The 18,076-nt window shown below is 40.2% G+C and overlaps 1 protein-coding gene across 1 annotated transcript; it reads right to left on the reverse strand.

Annotated features, from left to right (window-relative positions):
- Positions 1-2,396: 2,396 nt before the first annotated feature.
- Positions 2,397-13,716, reverse strand: LOC105927953 (p53 apoptosis effector related to pmp22). Its single transcript, XM_012864979.3, has 3 exons — positions 13,322-13,716; positions 5,947-6,084; positions 2,397-3,964 (listed from the first exon to the last, which is right to left on the reverse strand). The coding sequence occupies exons 1-3, from the start codon at positions 13,524-13,526 to the stop codon at positions 3,753-3,755; spliced, it is 555 nt and encodes a 184-aa protein (XP_012720433.2). The 5' UTR covers positions 13,527-13,716; the 3' UTR covers positions 2,397-3,752.
- Between the last annotated feature and the right edge of the window lie 4,360 nt (positions 13,717-18,076).

Consider the following 18,076-nt stretch of genomic DNA (forward strand, 5'->3'; position numbering starts at 1 on the left):
TATTTTCATCATTGCATTTATCATATATATTTACTCTTTACTACTAAGAAGTTTAAGGTTTTAAATCTCTCTCTTATAGTTGCAGAAGGCCTGCAGAAAGCAGAGAAATATGTTGTGACTATGATAAGTGTTTTTATGGACTCTATTCAGCCATCTGGAGTGCTGCACTGTGTGAACTGCTTGGTTTTATCTCGAAGGTCACAGTTATTTTGCTTATCCCTACCCCTTAGCTTGACAATGGAACCAGGGATTCCTTTTCCTAATAAATAGAGACGAGGCAACGGATTTGCTTCAGATCGGATTTGGAGATCTGTATTAAGCATCTCCGTTCGATCTTCTTGCAAGATTATTTGAAAACCAACTTCATTGTTGTCTCTCCTTCTTGTGTTGTTAATGAATGTTTTAGGTGTTTGAACCTGACACTTTCAGAGGCTTTAATTTTGTTTATATCAATATTGTAATTACATTGTATCCAGTGCTTTAAGTGGAAATTTACAGTTACATTCAGGGCTCCATGAGCCCAAAATGTAAATTAGTAGTGAAAAAAGGTACCTAAGCTGTAGGTGATACTTGAAGAATGGGAAAATAAAAGGTCTGTTAATCCAGAATAACTTGCAGACTTTGAGGAACTTTGGTTTTAATGGGCTCCTCCTGATGAATATTCCTCTGGAAAACCAAACTTGTCATGATCACATTGTTCAGTTTCCTCTGGAAAGTCAGACATTTATGATGTATTTAGGGGTTTTCATCAAACAAAACAGGAGAATAAAATAACCCTTAAGAGACTTTTACAGGATGAGTCCTAGTTCTGTAGCACACTGCCCAATGTTGCATTTTATTCATTGTACTTTATTTTTTTCTAATTTTAATCCCACTTAAAATCAATTGTCTTTGTTAATTTTCCTTCTTGATGTGTAAAACACAGTTATCTTGTGAGGAAGTATGTGCATCATTGTTGATACAAAATTAGTTTAAAAAATTAGTTTTTCAGGATTTTAACTTCTCCTCTTATTGCAACAGTTTTCAACACATTAATATTGAGAAGTTATTTAAGAAATAAGATAAACGCACTGCTAAGACTTATGCTAACTTATGCTAAGTTGCTGGCCAAACGAGAAACTTCTCCATTTTCAAACTCACCGTTATCCTACAAGTTTGCTGATTTGCGTTAACCTCCCTTACATGATATATCGAGATTTGTCTAAGGCCGAAAAATATAAGAATTTCTCAACACAGTCATTAATTAAACTAATTAATGACTGTGTTGAGCAATCTTTATATTTGAAATTAAAATTAGCCCATTTCTAAATTATTACCGTGTATTTTCGGTTTCCATAACAAAACTCTTGAGGTTGCTTAGCATTTGCCAGGCCAAATCTTGGTGTTGCTATAGCAACTCCAAGCTACCCCCATGTATTTCAGAGTTTATAATAGAGGGCAGTCTAACAAGATTACCATGGCCTTTGCAAGAGAATGGGCCCACAGCATCACAGAACCGCCTCCTTACGCCTCTTCACATATTCCTTCTTGCATTTGTACCAAATCCCTGCTGGTGCGTTCGTTGCTGAAAACCTCCAGTCTCCTTTGACCAAAGCGTAGGTCCAGTTAAAGGCGCAGAAGAGTTTAGGGAACTTCACGTTTGTGTTTGTGGTGACTTTTATGTGGTGTTTAGGAAAACTACTGTAAACTTGTGAGCTTTTTTTTGATTTGACACGTTATATCTGGCTCAAAAAGATCCTACTCCAATGTCTCCAAAGTTCAACCAGAAAGAAAGTTACACACAGAACAACACGGTGACTCCATTATCTCGTCACTTTAGCGTCTCTGTTTAATTTCTCTTACTTTTCCTTCTCCTTGCCCAATGTTGTCTCACCTTAGTGTCACTTTCCCTGCGTTTCTGCTGCACAGTCATTTCTGTCCTCACCACTTTTTCTTCAAGGGAAACCAGAGCTGTCAGGACATGCTGAGCAAAGTCTAATTGCCAGTGAGTTCTGTGTAAAGGTGGGGCTCCTCTCTGGGCGTGTGGTGTGACTCGGGTTTGCACATTCCTATGCCGTGCGTCATTTGTTCCTCATGCAAGCGGTGACAACGGCAGAGAAAATAAAAACAAACACCGCAGGAGACGATTTGCATTTAGCCTCTCGCTTAATTATGTGCCTTCTTAATTGTCTGTTCTAAAGAAGCTCATTCTTTTCGTTTTATCCAGGTATTTCTGGGGGGGTTTTCCCCACCAATTAGTTGTGTTGAAGTTTCCAACATCTGGCCAGATTATTTATCCATCTAAAATGCAGACTGGGTAAATTGTGCGTTGTAGAAGCATTCAAAAGATATTATTCTCACATTTCCAACACAAATCAAATGGCTTTAAGGTTAAAAAAAGAGAGAGAAAACTTAAATTGTTCTACATAAAAACTCTTTATTGTCTAAAAATGCAGTATACCAAAAATAACTCAGAACAGCTGAAAGAAAAAACAAAACATTAGATTTCTCTTACATTACAGTAAAGCACAGTGAAAAGCCCACGTTAAACACAAACGTATGCCCATTAGGAGTAAAAACTTCTACCAAATTATACAATACGCGTTACTAAACAGCTCCGGGTTAGACAAGGTAGCAGCTGAACTGACTCCCTCAGAAGCATTCATCAGAACTGTTGTACATCATCTATAACAGAAAGCTGGTCATGCCCGGGCAGGAAATTGGTCTTGACATGAGGCAGACTGCGTGAGTAAAACCCGTCCTTCCAGTAGGATGAAACGTTCAAGGATTAACCACAGAGGGAAAAAAGCCAAGGTGCAACTTCTTTTCACACGGTGAGTCATTTAGAGTTGGAAACTTTGGTCTATGTTTTATCATGAAACCAGTCGCGCCTTAGTGGCAATTTTTAAAAGTCCAGAACAACCAAAAAACAGATCAAAAGGAGAAAGTATATAACTGACATGCACATAACATTGAAATAAAATGTTCCCTTTTAACCAGTACTGACAGCATTTTTAAACATGGTTGTATGAATCTTGTAGGATGTTTTAGGGTGCTCCAAGTGTTTGTTCTTTTTGTGTGTGTGTGTGTGTGTGTAAGTAAGCAGCAATGTGAACCTCTAATTCAACTATAATATCAACCAATATCCCGCGTATGCCACCTAAGCACATAAAGACAAACAAAGGGACAAACAGCAGATGTGATAATTCCTAAAAAAAAAAAGAAAAAGAAAAAAAAGAAGAAGGTGCAAACACTTTTTAAACCAACATGGACGTTTCTGCCCGAGCAGATTACATTCGCCCTCCACAAGCCTTCCCACCGTTCTTCTGTCGACCTGCAGAGTTAATGACACTTTGGACACCTGATAAAATATCAAATGGAGTACACAGGACAACGCAAGGTGATGAACATTCATTCATCCTGTGCAAAAAGCCCGAATCTGGATTGCTTTTGGCTTATACAAAAATAGCTTCTTTAAAAGGTAAGTGCACTTGGGCGTTATTGCTTTAGGAATTACAGTTTTAAGAAAAACGCTGAGCAAGTGTGGAAAATGTTTAACATTTTGGAGAAAAAAAAAAAATGGGCCTGGAGATGATAACAAGATCTGAAATTGAGATCTGTATGCATTAGAGCTGTGGCAGCACCCAGTCACAGTTCCCATCGCTCTGGGAAGTAGGAGGGGAACGCTTTAGTGTTGAATAGAGTTCAACAGACCTAGCAGACAGCGAGATGGTGGAAACTACTGTAACTGGGCAGGTCGGAAGACTTAGTCTTTACTTGGATTCATAGATGTATCTGATCTTCTCATCTCCTCTTATGTCGTCCAAGCAGTTTGTCAGACAGCAGAAGATGAAAGAGCAGCCCAAGCAGATGATGGTGGCGCCCCACCCGAACCCATAGGCCCAGGTGTAGTAGTACCGGCCCTCAAAGATCTTCTCGTTGAAGTTGACGGGGTAGATGATCAGAGCAATGATCTGGAGGATGGCTGCAGGGACAGACGGACACGTTTGATCAGCGTAAGACCGACGAGCAATAAAAAAAAAAAAACTACATCATCACAGTCTATAAATGACAAGAGAATGAGAGCCTGACTTTTAGGCCGGAGAGGGAAAAAACATTATATTAAAAATAAAATAAAAAAAATGATCCAACCACTTTTAAAAACAAATGAATGACTTCATTCTTAGTCATGCAGCCAGCTGGATGAGCAGACAGCACTAATACCGTCTGTAGCAGCAGGGTGTGGAAAATACCTTCACAGAACCGTGCGATAGTTGCTCGAACAAACTCAAAATGAGTTTGTGGATAGCATTTAGTCCTGGCATCTAAACACGTTTCAGTTACTTCCACACAGGTTTAAACAGAAATACTCCCTCTAGCATTTGAGTTTTATCTTCAGTTGTCACATTGCTCTGGGATCGCTCAAGTTAAAGAAACCAGATTAAACCTGTTGCTGGTGTGATGCTGGCACCAAAAACTGGACTTTATGTCTAACCCTTCCTCCGTCTCTGCTGCTCCACTATAAGCATCACGTTCTAATTGCTATCCTGCTTTCTGTTGAATTCTAGCATTGAGTCGCATTCATTACTCCGACCTCTTTTCTTTTACACACTGAACCTACAACCTTTGTTTCTCTTCCTTATCCTAACATCCTCCCATAGTGATCTCACTGTGTTTATTGTTGAGCAAATTCCCTGAACAATGCTCCTATTGGACCTTTCTCCTAAAAAAAAAAAAAAAAAAACATCCTTGCATTCAATCAGCAACAGCCTCATCAGGACAAGTCAGGACAAACAGAGTGCTTCCACCCCAAAAGTCGATTTACTTGGATTTGTGACCCGGGCTTAGAAAAGCAGAGGAGAAAAAAAGAAGAGTTTTTATTATCTTAATATTTCATAATGGTTCCATCTGCTATTTTGCAAAGGCACTACACTGGAGTGAGCTATGGTGACTGTGGAGGCCACTGGAGTACAGTGAACTCATTGCCACGTAAGCTGTGGTGTTTAAACCATGTTCATTTCATACTAACTGTCAAAAATGTGCAGCATTTCAGCGCCATTACTTGACTGAAGGGTTGCTAGATGGCAGGAAGCAGCCATGTCTTCAGGTTGTTTACACTCAATTCTGACCCTAACTTAAAATCAAGACGTCTGGACATCCGTCTGTCTGGACTCATCAGGCAGCATGTTGTTAAATATTTTAATATTGAGTTTTGGTAAGGCTCACTGTGTTGTGCGTTCAATTCAATTCAACTATATAGTGTCAAATCACAACGCATGTATCTCGAGGCACTTTAAAAAGTGTATTCTATCAAATCAGAGAGATTGCTTGCAAAGTTCAGCATAACATGGTTATTTATCTCGCTGGTCTTCTTGCATCCTCTCAAACCAGTCTGCACCGTTCCCCTCTGACCTTTGACGCCAACGACGCATTTTTATCAAAACCAAAGCAAAAATTCTGTACCACAAGAGCATTTTTTCCTATTCCAGACCGTTTACCCTGTAAACTAGAGTACTGATTGGACATAAAGGTTGATCAGAGGTTTCTGAGCCACTTAAACCAGCGTTCCTGCCTTGGCTTTTTACGCGCTGAGACAGGGTGCGCATTGTAGAATTTCCCTCGATATCGTTAACATACACAGAATTTCAAATATAATTCACAATTATAATACTATGATTCAACACTTAACACTTGTATAAAAGTAAAATTTGTAAGATTCTTGCTATATTTAAATGTAAGTAACTGATATCCTTTAGTGTTAACTATGATAATAAAAATATCCGCAACAAAATACTGAAATACAGCAGAGAACTTTACGTATTCACAGAAGAAGACGTAAACACAAAAAGACCCCGATTGATATTTAAACCAGAATCTTCTCTCCTGTTTGTGAACAGTTGAAGGGAATTTAGTCATTTAAAGACTCTAAAAATCAATCTCTCTCGTACACATGCGAGTGAAGCTTACCAACAATAACCAGCAGAACTCCGGTGATAATAAAGAAGGCAGACTCGACGTTAAGCATGCCAACGATGGAGATGATGAAGGCAAAGATGAGGATGATGAGGCCAATAATCATCAGAGCTGCCACGGCCTGTGCCCAACCTGGATTACAGAGAAAAAAGAAAAGAAATTATTTTTTCCAAAGAAGACATAATTTCAGCAATCTATTCATCACATAAAAGTCTGTATAGATAATCGTCAGATGCCAGACAGAAAATGTGAGCAATACTGTTTAAAACACACCCAGGTGTTAACCCTGTGCTTCCTTTACCCTGAATCCTACCCGTCAGGCTCCATCCAGCCTCCAACTACAGCCACGTAGCATTTTTCCAACTTGTAATAGATATCCTCAAAATATTTTGTAAATAAATAAAATATTATAAGCCTTCCAAACACCTTCTTTAAGTCATTTATCAGTAAATTACAATGTATTTGTGTGGAATACGTGTCATACAATTAGATCTTTAGTCATCGCTGCTGCATTTTGTCACCATCATGAACTCATGGAGGCTGACATAGAAGGCTCATGTGCTTTCAACGCACAGGCGCCACACCCGATTAAACGCCTCAACCCGCGGTTACGCTGACGCCGGCACCGTACTTGAAAATGACTGTCACTCTGTGAATGTCTTAATCCTTATGATGAACACTAGCATGAACTGCTTGGAATGTGACCTGATAGGAATGAAAACTCGGGTTCTTGATATCTTGAATTTAGGACTCGTGTGTTTTGCTCCAAACAGATTTTTGCCAGCAGGAAGCACTAAAAAGAAAACCATTAAAGTTGAATCTTAATTTGAAAAAAACTAGGCCCCAATCTGAAAGTACACTACAGATAATGGAGTTGTTCTGTGTTTTAGCCATGCTTATACTGCGTGGCTTTTGAACAAAGCTGTTTTCCTGTTACTGGATCAGTCCACACCCTTAAATTATTCACAGCCATGCAGTTTGACTGTGTGTTCAGGTAAAGTCTGCCTTGTCCCAGCCAGAGGCGTTTCTTCCCCACATATGTACACACCCAGCCAGTTTGACAGGTTTACTCCTCTCCTACCCTCATGAGGATGTTAAATTGCACGCAAGCTCATCGAGAACAAACTGTTTCTCTTTCCTTCACACAAGAACATAAAACACCGTCAAGTTAGACTCAAATAATTATTTTCACATTCACGCATGTTACTGCTAGCCAAGGACGAAAACCTTTTGAAATTCAAACAGGCAACCAATCTGTAAAGTTTCTCCCTGTTATTTATTATGGTTTATCTCGTTGCTATTATTGCTCTTCTTCTAAGGTTTTGGCCCATTGACAAAAATCAAAACAAAACTCCTCTGCTTCATCATTTCCACCTCTATACAATAAGCCAGTGTGCATGTGCATATTCCTGTAACTCTTAACAAAGTCAACAGACATTTATCAGCGATGCTTGACACCTAAATCATGCCCTTGTTTGGAAGCTGAGATATTAGAGCTCACAGTGATTGCTGTGTGTAATGGTGAAGAGAGGAAGTTTTCAGGAAAACGTGGGTTCAATGTAATCATTATCATTATTATTTCTGGCAGTAGTATCACGATGAAATGTTTTCCTGCATGCTGCAGCCCCATTTTAAACTGGTATTGGGTAAAAAAAAAATGGTGGTTTGTTGGTTAGAGAAGAGACTAGAAGGAAATATAATTCTTTACAGATGGCCATTTTGAAACACACAACAACCCAGTAGGACTTGACTAAATCTCTTCCACAGGAAATACTAAGATGGTAAAATAAGTTTAATAATAAGTTTAATGTCAGCGGGTTATATTAATGACTTTAGTTCACACTAGAGACAGAGTTTGTTCACTTAACATTAGCCTTTTAGCTGCTATGTAGCTAGCTCAAGCTAGCGCTAGCTACGTTCAAACATTCAGACATAAGGCAGTTATTTTTATAGGGATCAATAGTGGGTGTGATTTTTACTATCCAAATTCAGTTGTTTGTCAAAAACTAGCAGACTTTCTACATTAAAGTATCTATCCAAATATAATTCACAATTTTAAAACTATAAAACTTGCAAGAAAGTAAAATTTGTAACATTCTTGTTATATTTGAATGTAAGTACCTGAAATTATTGTGTTAATAATAATAATAATAATGATAATAATTAATATCAGCAACAAAATACTGAAATACAAGCAATTTATGGGTGTGCTTAGGTGAAGGCGAGAACAGCCTGTTCCTGCTTTCATTTCTGGCGTTATGTCATCCAGCTCTATAACATCTGTTTTTCTCCTTTCAATAAAAAATTATGACTTATGTTGCTCTTGCGCACTTTTACGCTGTAAATAGTAATTGTAAACCAAAAAATCTGCAGTTTGCAAAAACGTATTTATTCGTCAACACCCTTACATGTGCCGAAGTCTTTTTCCTTTTGAGAAAACAAAATGGTGTAAATTCAAACTTTCAGGTCTTCTTCCTTTGGATTACAGACAATATAGAACAACGCTTTAGAATAGTTGTCCCATCAATCTCGTAGGCCTATCAATATGGCAAATGATCACATCTTTTTTGTTAGTTTATCTTACTATTATTGAAAAATTACTATAGTTATTCAGTTATATTTGAGTTGTTTCTTGTTTTTTTGCTAAAAATAAGTCCTTTCAGAGATTTGAAATGATAAACTATGCCCACAAAAAGTGTTAAAAAAGGGCCTTAGAGTTTTGGTATGTTATTGTATAAAAGGTTGCATTATCTGTTTACAACAGAGCCCTGAAGGCCATTTGGGACCCTTGGAATGAAGAATTTGACCTGCCAGCAGAGACAGGTCAATTTTAAACATTTTTAAGTTTAAACATCCCCGTTGCAAATGCTCCATTGCACAATACTCAGCGGCCTGTGTCATAAGTCACGATAAAGCTTCAGTTATCCACTTTGATATCTTTTTCCGAAGACGCCCACTTATCAAAACATAAAAACACGTTTGTGCGTGTTGTTCTCAGGAAAGCTACAGTTCCTAAATGTTACAACTCCACCTCCTATTCAAGCGCTTTGACTCTGAATGTTCTTTTGAGGCCGTGCCAGCATTCTTATTCACGCTCTGCGACTGAGCTCGTCTCCACAGTTTTCCACATCGTTCCCACAAGAATTTCTCCTAGAGAACACTGAACCCATCTCTTATCCAGCAAGCAGTCTTCTTCTGGCAGCTGGGTTCCTCTGTTGTTTTACTGCTGCGGCTCATGCTGAGACTCCAGAGGAGACTGGCCCAAAACAGCAGCAAAGGGCAGCTCAAACAAACCAGAACATCATGACTTCCTGATTCATGATAAAAATAGAGGCGAGAACGCCTCGTGTCATTTCTGAGAAACTGGCTGACATATCGAAAGGGTCTCAGGACTAATTAAATGGTTTTTTCTTTAGTGTAAACTGATACTGATGATAGGCCCCTCCGCTGCGCCTGGTGCCAGACGTTAAGCTGTGACTTGAACCACAGCCATAGCTAATGAGTGTTTTCATTATATCTAGTGTTTATTTCTCAGAGAAATAATTGGGTTGTCCATCATAAGGACAAATGGCAGAAGAAAAGCAAGTTGCAGATCATTTAATACGCCGACGTGTCTGCATCTTATCTGATAAGCCGTCCAAAGCCTTATCTATAAAATCAAGCATACCACAGTGCTTTACTAAAAAACGTTTTTGCATACAACCACAAAGTTGAAAGTATTTTATGTCATAGATCGACACAAAGTTGTGCAGAGCTGTCAAGTGAAAGGAAATTTTCTGCAAACGTTTTCACAAGTATAAATCCGAAAAGTGTGGCTTTCGTTTATATCTTGCTCTTCAGAGTCAAAAACTTCTGATGCAACCAGCAGCAATTTATCGTTATTGCATTATTACTGTACGCCATATGCACACTGCGACGAACTGCCTGCGCTATCATATTTGTTGACTTGTGCTCTTCAACTCGGTATAAAAAGGTTTAAGGTAACGTGGCACGGTGCTCAAGGCATTCAGCAGTTGCAACTTATTTTCTTTCATTGCCAAAACAGCAAATGCTGGCGAGAAACAAGTCTTTCATTAAAAAACAAAGAGTTTGAGATAGAGAAATATAAAGTAATGACTTTACCCCGCAACTAGCAAGGTATACAGCCGATTATCTGTAACCCCATGTTTGCTATGCTCACATAGAAGAAGAAAGACAATAACACTTTAGAGTTATCCGTTTGTTTATTGCAAGTCATCGTGCAACATTCACCAATATTATCCTTTATCCTGCTCTGGTTTAGAGACTGATTTCTTGTCTGCCTGTTTGTTGTTATAAAATAGCTTAAACTCAGCCAGATTGGCTGAAAACCGTGTCTGAACACTAATGTTTTTGTCTTTCCACAGATTCTCGTTTAGGCCAGTACTTTATCTGGTCCAGCATTATCACATGAAAATGCTTTGATCTACCTTTCTTCCACTGCAGCCCTGGCCGTATGTTTAGGGCTGCTGTCCCCTGCTGGAAGGTGAACCTCCGCCTCAGTCTCAGGTGTTTGGCAGCATCTAACAGGCTTTCCTCCAGAATTACCCTGGATTTAGCCGTTTGTATTTTCCCGTCAACTCGGACCAACCTCCCTTTCCCTTAAGAATAGTATTCCCATAGCATGATGCTGCATGGTGGAGAAGTCAGTGGCACTGTTGCCCTGCAGCAAAAAGGTCCTGGGTTCAAATCCCAGTCTGGGGTCTTTCTGCATGCTCTCCCCATGCATGCGTTTGTTCTCTCAGGGTACTTTCATAAAATGGACAACTAGTCCTCTAACTATCAGTGAAGAGTTACCTTTATAAACCTTTTACCTCCAATATTAACATGATCCCTTAATGCAGCTGAGTTTTCGTCACTTAGAGTTTTAAAGCAATTTGAAGACAAAGGAGAACTATTTCTGTGGACAGAAAGTGTTCCACTGTTAAATAATAAAAAAAAAAACTCAGAAGAGACTGTTTATGTGCTAAATGATAAAATGAACACGCCTCTGGGAATGCTGTTCTCGGCGGATCCCGACGTGCAGCGACCCGCCGTTTTTCAGAAGGGAGTGACATTTACCCACCAAGTCGCGATGGGGGAGCAACAACGCTGCCTTTGTTGGCAAGTAAATGGAGTGGATAACACAAACACAACCTGGGCAGCGGACGAGAGGTCTGCTCTGTCCACAGCTACTGTCCTGAGTGTGTGACACTGAGTTATGTGTCTCTGACTGGACCTCCTCACCGAGTGAGAAACTCGCTCATAGCTTGCCTGTGATTATGATCCTATCAGCGTTTAACAAGTCGGCCTCCTTAAAAGCTGCTTCTCATTTGCATTTTGAGCAGGCTGGTAACAACCTGTCCTCTCGCCGCCTTAGTTTAACAGGAACAGGTTCCTTCCCAGGCTTGGAGCCACCTGTCTGATCACTATTCGAGCAGGGAGGTTCACTTTGTAGATAATGGTAGCGAAACAGAAGCATGCCATAAATACGTTGCTGTTGTTTTTTCCTGGAGACTTATACGTTATTTCTTGGCAGCCAGCAATTTTTTTCTCTTAGTTAGAAAAGTATGAAAAGCACGAGCAATGAATAAAAGCTTTACTGTAAATTAGTATTATTTAAAAAAAAAAAAAGCTCCATGAACAAAAGCTCCAAAAAGCTCATGTTAAATTCCTGCACTTTAAGCCTAAGTTTGTGTGAAAACAACATGGTATGACTGTATTATAACACGAGAATAACTAACATGACATTTTGGTATTAGCTGGTTGATTAGTCGGGCTACCTGCTCAGGTAGACATGCTGCCCGTAGCTCGTCAGCTGTTTCCGTAAAAAAGGGTTATGATTGGTGATAATTCTGTATTTTTGAAGTCCACAACCCTCCATGTTTTTGCAACTAGAAATATATATGTTATATATCCTTTTTGTGTGTGTGTATGTGCGCGTGTGGTGGTGGTGGTGTGGGGCAACACGCGGCCTTCTTGCAGGCTGCTGACTGGCAGTGTGCAGGCATGTGAGGGGGAGTACTCTGTTATAAACTGCTTCGGAGAGCTGGAGAGAGTGCTGGTACCTCTATCTCTTTCTCTGGTATCTCATTAAAAGCTAAAAGCTCATTTTAAATCCTAGGAGCTTTGGAGCTGGAAACTATCAAAAACTTGATCCACCTTAATATCAGTATCTGGTTTGAGGCAGCTGTCTGTAAACAGTCATCAGTAACACTTTTTGTTCTGACAGCATATCCTCTTATTCTGTACATTTTGATCAAAATATTTTATATCATTTTTTTTCTAATATACCCATTTAGATATAGCCTATTTTGAAGGTTCTTAAAAAGGTAAAATAAAACTATAAAAAAACACATGCATGAGTTATATTCAATTATAAAGTATATTGATTTACAGTCAGTTTATTACATATTCTGATTCTTAATTCATAATGAACATGCTTTCTCTGAATTACTATTTTTATGCCCCCAGAAATGCACCAATCAGTCCATGATCAGCTCTCTCTCTGCTCAATAAACTAGTCAAAACCATGAACTCCTGCCACTTCTTGATCTGTAAACACATCAACGAACAGCAGGTACAATTGTTTTGGAGTCCAGTAAAAATCAGCCATAGGTTAAGGACGTAAGCTTTGACACTTAAAAAAAGGAGTTTTTTGTTTGTTTGTTTGAGACTGAACACAAATCTGAGGACAAAACTGTCTTTTTTCTGTGTTATAGCCATCAGAATACAAACAAACAAAAAGCACAGAAAAGATCCAATGAGTGAATCTCCAGCATTTATTTCAGTGGTCCAGCTATGGCAGGGGTCACCAACCTTTTTTGAAACTGAGAGCTGCTTCACTGGTGCTGTGTCACTGATCTTTGAACTACAAGGGTCAGAGTTCACCTCAATGTTATGCTAGATAAATAAATGTTTCATGCTTTGTTATAGACACTGCCATTTAAAAAAAAAAAAAACTATATAAATGCAAGTGGGATTAAACAAGCAGGCTCCTGGGCACCACACCTGGTCCTGGAGGGCTACCTGTTGCCTGTGGGCACCTTGTTGGTGACCCTTTCACTTTGAATGATCAATAATCTTCACTTGGCTGTTTGGTGTTTCTTATGCGCCTTTTTTTTTTTTTTTTTTTTTTTTTTTTGCCCTTTTTCTGCTGTAATTATCTGTGTTAACAAAGAGCGGAAGGGAAAAAAAGTTAATTACAGAGGACAGACCAAAGTTCACTCTCCCTGGCTGCTGCAGGCCTCCCTCCTCCCACCGGCCCGGGGGAGTTCTTTGCTTATCAGAGGTCGACTCTCTCAGGTTACAATTTAACGCAACAGCGGATCTGCGCTTTCGTGTGTGCGCGCGTCTCAACAAAGACGCTTACCTTCATCCATGAGGGACTTTTCCTCCCACTTGTCGTTAATATGTCGGTACTCTGTCCACATGCTGGTGTAGTGAGCCTTCCCGGACTCGTCCTCGACCCACCCGGACTGGGCCGCGATGGCAATAATGTCAAAAATGATGGCGAACAGCAGCAGCAGGGGCATGATCCACCTGCACCGCGAGTAGTCGATCCCACAGCGGAACATCTTGGCTCAGGAAAGTGTGAGGGGGGGCAAAAACAAAAACCAAAGCTGGCTCAAATTTGGAGTCCGTCCGAGCTGGGTGTGCGTGCGTCCTGTGCGTCTTTGCGCAGAAAATAAAAAGAACCAGACGGTGAGAGCGCTGCTGGTAGATAAGAGTGTCTGCCACACCCGAGAGAGAAATGCAGTCGACGACACCGGGTTTAGACATGGGATGGTCGAAAAAGAAAAAAAAAAAAAAAAAAAAAGCCCTGCCCCGTTCAGAGTCAGATTACACACAGCGACTGCTGGGGGCCCTTTTAAAATCTGAAATGATGCTTAAAAAAATTGGAAGACAATGAAGCTAAACTCCCGGTCCGGTCTGAGACACAGTAGGTATTTTATTTTAAAGCTGCAGGTTAGGTAAGAAAGAAAGATTAAAACATTAAATAGCGGTGCTTTGCAGTGCACCAAGCTGCCACTAGATGGGGCGCTAGCTCAAAAATAAAAAGCTCACTGTCGCTTTTATACCACCAGCACACATACGAGTTGGGATTAAAGAGTAATAACAATAATAAAAAAAGACACACAGATTAGGTTTGCTGGAAACCCAGTCACAAGAATAACAGGTGACAGGTGGAGGTGTCGGGACTAAAGTCAAAGAGGAGCGTCTAACAAAGGCTGGGACACTTTTCCAAGCCAGGCTGGGCGGTGGCGAATACTGCCACACTCCAGAGGAACATCAATCAATTGCACTACCACGAAGAAATTTGGTGTTTCAAAATACACCGAGCAATGTGCTGTGGAAATATGCCGGGGCGGAAACTCTCAGAGCATTAAGACCAGATGTAAACACAAGATGCAAGCATAGCATTTGGATTCTTATCTGGTGTTTTCATATAGAAGAGTGCAGCAAAAAAAGAGACAGAGATGCTTTTGTGTTTAGCAGAATATGTATTGAAAAATGGATCATCCTGGACAATTTGGCTAAACAGGAAATTTGGGCTGGATTCATGGGTTTTATTTCTTCTTTCTCCACTTCAGACATGACTTTGAGTCACTTGTTCCACCCGTAACAGGTTCATGATGAAGAGATAATTGGTTTTAGTCATGTAACCTGACAATGGTTATAATAACAGGGCAGGTCATGGTGTACAGACCTCTATTTTAACCATCATACCCTTTGATCGCCAAACTCACTCTAAAAAAAAGAAAGAAAAGGAACTGGACCTAGAGTGATTTGCAGTAAAGTATGACCTGGCCGGGAGGTGAGTGAAGCATAGACATCATATATATATATATATATATATATCCTATATAATGTCTGTGGTGTGAATTTTGTCTCAGCCCATGTTAATCATCTGGATAAAAGTGGACTGCTCCCTGCAGGTCCGGGTGTGTCTCTGACTCAAGCTGAGGAGTTGCAGGCATCCCAGTGTCTTATTCATGATAAATTGCGCAACGGTGCGGGTGGTGGACAGCTGAATCAGAGTTTTGAGGTGGAGTTTTTCAGATTACAGGTCCATCCCCTCCTCTAATCCTCACCTGCTGTCATGAGATAGTGATCACAGCTACCTGAAGGAGATCCAGGGTGACGTCCACATTGTTATACCTAGGGTCACCCTTATACTTCTGGAGAGGGTGGTCTCTGGTTTCTGCTCCTCTGTGGCCTGATCTTTCACCAAATTAATACTGTGGATGGAGGAAGGATAATGCAATAAAATAAGCGTGTAAAATATATTCAGAAATTCTCTTTCTGCTTTGGGTGCAAGTTCATTTCAGACAAATGCGTCCAGCATCAGCTTCTTTATAGGAAAACCGGACGCTTTTTATATGTCAACGGGGACAACAGCATTCACCCTGCAAATGGAAAAGTCTGTTCATGTGGTTGCCTCAGCACCTGTGTGACAACCGAGGTTCATATATAGCTACTAAAACTTCACAGGAGAAACCCCTGCAGTCGTAACACTGATGGCTTCCCTGGGTGGTCCTCTGTTACTTTGAGAGAAACACTACGCTGGTTCTGCCCAGTCACTGCACCACTGACACACTATTTGCACATGTTTTTTTTTTCCCCTTTTACCTGGTAGGGATTTAAGTTGCTTTATTCACTCACACTGGTTATCAGAAGGGTTTCTAAGCCCATTCACTGACTTCAGCTGCAGTCAGTCTGCATGCCCTGTTTACTGTAAAACTGATTTATTTCCCAATGATGCCAGTGACTAATTCAGTTAGTTATAATTAACTTACTGTATCATGCCAACTTGTAATAGTCAACCTTTCAACACATTTCTGTTTGTATAAATTCATTGAACTACAACTTGATTACATTTCTTTAATATTTAAATGACCTTTGGAGCAGGTTGTAGATTTGTGTGGCTACCTGTGACAACTACATTTTGGCTGTGGACCCAAGCTTTTGTGATTTACAGACTGTTGTGACTAGAAAAGCCAATCCTTTTTTCTTTTATAAATGATACCCAGCAATCTGTGTTGCAGCATTTTAGCACAGGAGGAACAGCATCAGTTGCCTCTCAAGGAGGCGCAGCAGGTAGCGCGACCCTTGGACAGAGGCCTTAGTCCTTGACGCAGTCGACCCGGGTTTGACTCCGACCCACGGTCCTTTGCTACATGTCTCTCCCATTCTTCCACCCCCTTCCTGTCTGCCTACTGTGTTAAAAAGGCGAGCCACTAAAGCTGTGAAAAATCCCCACAAAAAACTTTCCCTCTTTACAAAAACTAACCCTGTTACATGTTTCTGAAGTAACCAATACCTTAATGTCCATTGATGCCACAGTGGTATGTCACAATAAGTCCCTCTTTAAGCCTAAATTAAGCTGCATAATAGATGTTTTCTTCTAATGTGGAACTGCTTGTAAAACCACACAGCTTTTTTACATCACTTTCATTGAACAGTAGGCCAATATTAGTAATATTCAATAGGTAGTCAATGGGTTGAATTAATATATCCCAAAAAAAAAGGAGTTTGCATGTACTTTTTAAAAAATAATCCTCCTCAGTATCCAGTTTTAAATAACAGGACGGTGTTTCTTTATTTAGTTGTAAATCTGCACTAACCATACGGTCTCTTATTTCTTATTTTTACCTTTGTGTGTATCTGCATGCTTGTGGTGGCCTAGTGGTTATAGAGCAGGAAGCTTGCGTCTTGGAGAGGCTGCAAGGTTTGTGGGTTTAAATCCCTCAGACTGCTACTTAGGGAAGCTGAGCAAGGCCCTTTGCCCCAAAATGCTTCCTGGGCACTGAACAGTGGCAGCCCACTGCTCCCAATAAGGGATAGGTTAAATGCAGAGAACACATTTCACTGGCATGTATGTTGCAGTGACAAATAAAAGATAAAGATAATTATCGCTATTATTGCTACTATGCCTGATCCCCCCCCCCCCCCCCTCCCCCTCCCCAAGGACAATAAAGGACATCTTTATTCCATTGTCCATTATATTTTCCCTGCTTTTCTTTTGTCAGGTCACTTTAATGCTGTGTTTTCTGGTTTCAAACCATCTGAAATCATAGGGGAGATTCTGAGTGTCACAAATCTGTAGTAACAAAACAGCTTTTATCAACCTTAAATGAGAATGTGCATGCGGTAGAGGTAAACAAGAACCACGACTACTGCCTTTTATTTGTTTTATTAGCTCCTAGGGAAAAACACCAGAATGAGAGAACATTAGTTGACTCACTGCTGTTTACAGTAAGTGATTGCATCAGTGCACTAACAACATAGTATGGGAAGGATGCAAACTCAAATTGCTTCAATTTTACTTTTATGCGCATGTCAGATTATTTGATATGGGACAGGAATAGAAGATAAAACATGAAGCGGACAGGCAACAGACAAAATAGTTTAAGACAAAAAAAGATACAAACCCAGGAAGCTCCTAATGAAACTCCAAACAAACAAAACCTGGATACCGAAAGAGAAAAAAAAAATTCAACTGGGCTGATATAGAACAAAGCAACAAAAGAGCGTGAGCTGAAGAACGAGGTGAGACAAGCATTAAGATGGCAACAATGACGATCCGATAAGGAATCAAGCAGAGTACAGCAAATTATGTGACTGATGTGGAAGGAGGCGGGGGTGACCTGATCTGGAAACTAGATAAAGGTGAGTAAGGACATCTAGTGACAATGTCAGGAAATGCAAGCTAAAAAGCCCTTCAGAAACATGCAAGAACAAGGACAAGATCATTATAAAGAACCACATCAACCCCGCAGAACGAGAAAACTCAAGGCAGAATGACAGCAGCGGCAAGGGTTTTATTAGGAGTTAAAACCTACTGGGGCACTACATCAAACAGAAACCGTAAGACAAGCCTGTCACTGCTATACAGTAAAAAGATCATCATTTTGCAGGGTATTATCTGTGAAAAAGAATACGTTGTCTATACCGGCTTCTCCTTGTAGGCTGCCTGTCTCCAGCGGTCCTCGGGCGAGAGGCAGGGAACCCCCTGGACGGGGCGCCAGTCCATCCAACAGAGACGCACGCAACCTTTCGCTCACACACTCGATGCTAAGGGCGATTTAGAGAGACCAAATAACCAAACATGCATTTTTATGGA

Source organism: Fundulus heteroclitus, chromosome 22, assembly GCF_011125445.2.
Source record: "Fundulus heteroclitus isolate FHET01 chromosome 22, MU-UCD_Fhet_4.1, whole genome shotgun sequence".
NCBI lineage: Eukaryota > Metazoa > Chordata > Actinopteri > Cyprinodontiformes > Fundulidae > Fundulus > Fundulus heteroclitus.